The following is a 1,626-nucleotide window of genomic DNA, read 5'->3' on the forward strand; positions in this document are numbered from 1 at the left end:
GTGTGTGTGTGTGCGTGCGCGTGCGCGTGCGCGTGCGCGTGCGCGTGCGGTGCGTGTGCGTGTGCGTGTGCGTGTGCGTGTGCGTGTGCGTGTGCGTGTGCGTGTGCGTGTGCGTGTGTGTGTACTAGCGCGTCGCGATCAGCTGATGGCAGCGTCGTCGCAGGCGCTCTTGCCGTAAGCGCCCGCGACGACGGTGAGCCGCGCCGCTCCTGCCTGCCACTAGTATCTGGCCCGTCATTCGATATCTTTTCCTCTTTATAATTCAAAAACTAAGCTTCGGAGAAAATTTTGCAAGAGAAAAAATCATTTCAGAATTAAATTTAGAATACGACATTTTAAGGACAAGTGGTTGTTCTGAATCACCCTGTATAGTCGAACGTGATAGTCCAAAAAACACAATACAGTACAGAAGTCAGAACAGAACGATCTCCTACGTGCATACTCGCGTCGAGAATATCAAGGAAATCAATCGTGATCGAGTCAGTGAGAGTCGCGAATCGCAGCATCCGTGAAGGTGACCCAGAGCAACAGCTCTGAGACGTCGTCACCGAACACACGAATCGTCCGCGACCCAGGGCAACAGCTCTGAGACGTCGTCGCCGGGCCAATAACTTATCGTTATGACAAACGATAAACAAAAACAATAAGTGCGTTACACACGAATCGTCCGCGACCCAGGGCAACAGCCCTGAGACGTCGTCGCGGGCATCTCTATCGCGAGTGCGAGACACTGTGAATTTGTGGCGTATTTTAAGACCGAATAAACCAATATATTTACGAACGATACAATCTATTTATTACGCGAAAGGACAGCGCGAACACGAATACTGTTCGTGTTGATACTGAACAGCCCTTCTCATCTGTTCTGTTATCTCTCTTCCCACCTCTCTCAACTCCTCTATCCAATCTCTCCTTCCGTGTCCACTTCCTCCTTTCTCCATCCTCCTCACCTCCTATCTCTCTCCCCTCTCGTCCGCGCCTCTCTTCCTGCTCTCCTTCTCTCCTTCTCCTCTCTCCTCTTCGTCTACTCTCTCTCCTACTCTCTCCCTCCTTTTTTCTCCTCTTCTCTCTCTCTCCTCTTCTCCTGCTTCTTCGCCCTCTGTCTCTCTTCCCTATGGAATAACAGTTCTGTCAATGTCAAATCCATTATCCCTTTATCTACTGACACATGCATGCATGCATTACACTACTCGCATGTTTCTAGCCTCAAAAGATTCCTCCTACATCATGTTTCTCCCGCAACTCTTTTGCTATACCCCCTTCTTCCTCTCTCTCTCCTTCCTCTCCTACCTCCTTTTCTCTGCTTTCTCCTCGGGAGAGGCTCACTTGGACACAGTACAAATGGACACTGTGCAAATGGACACGGTGCAAATAGACACGGAATATTGCACACGGTTCATTTGGACACAGAAATTTTGGACACAGAAAAGTTTCACACCATAATGTTGAACACGGCGCCAATGGACACCGTTCTTTCGAAAAGTTGTACATCGTAAAGTTGGACACGGCAGAAGTGGACACCGTTCAGTTGCACACAGTAAAAGGTGCACACCGAAAAGTTGGACACGGCGCAAGTGGACACCGCTCATATGCACACGGTAAAAGTTGCACACCGAAAAGTGGACA

At 49.6% G+C, this 1,626-nt stretch overlaps 1 protein-coding gene across 1 annotated transcript in view; it reads right to left on the reverse strand.

Moving 5' to 3' along the window:
* Window positions 1-90, reverse strand: part of LOC105556441 (histone-lysine N-methyltransferase, H3 lysine-79 specific-like) — a gene marked incomplete at its 5' end in the record, with an annotated part of 2,437 nt that extends 2,347 nt beyond the window's left edge. The window contains one exon of the mRNA XM_012003535.1: window positions 19-90. Coding sequence (XP_011858925.1) covers window positions 19-90 — 72 coding nt within the window. The remainder of the gene's footprint in view (window positions 1-18) is intronic.
* Window positions 91-1,626: the final 1,536 nt, after the last annotated feature.

This window comes from Vollenhovia emeryi, unplaced genomic scaffold (genome assembly GCF_000949405.1).
Source record: "Vollenhovia emeryi isolate VEMERY1.0 unplaced genomic scaffold, V.emery_V1.0 DF940024.1, whole genome shotgun sequence".
Classification (NCBI taxonomy): Eukaryota; Metazoa; Arthropoda; class Insecta; order Hymenoptera; family Formicidae; genus Vollenhovia; species Vollenhovia emeryi.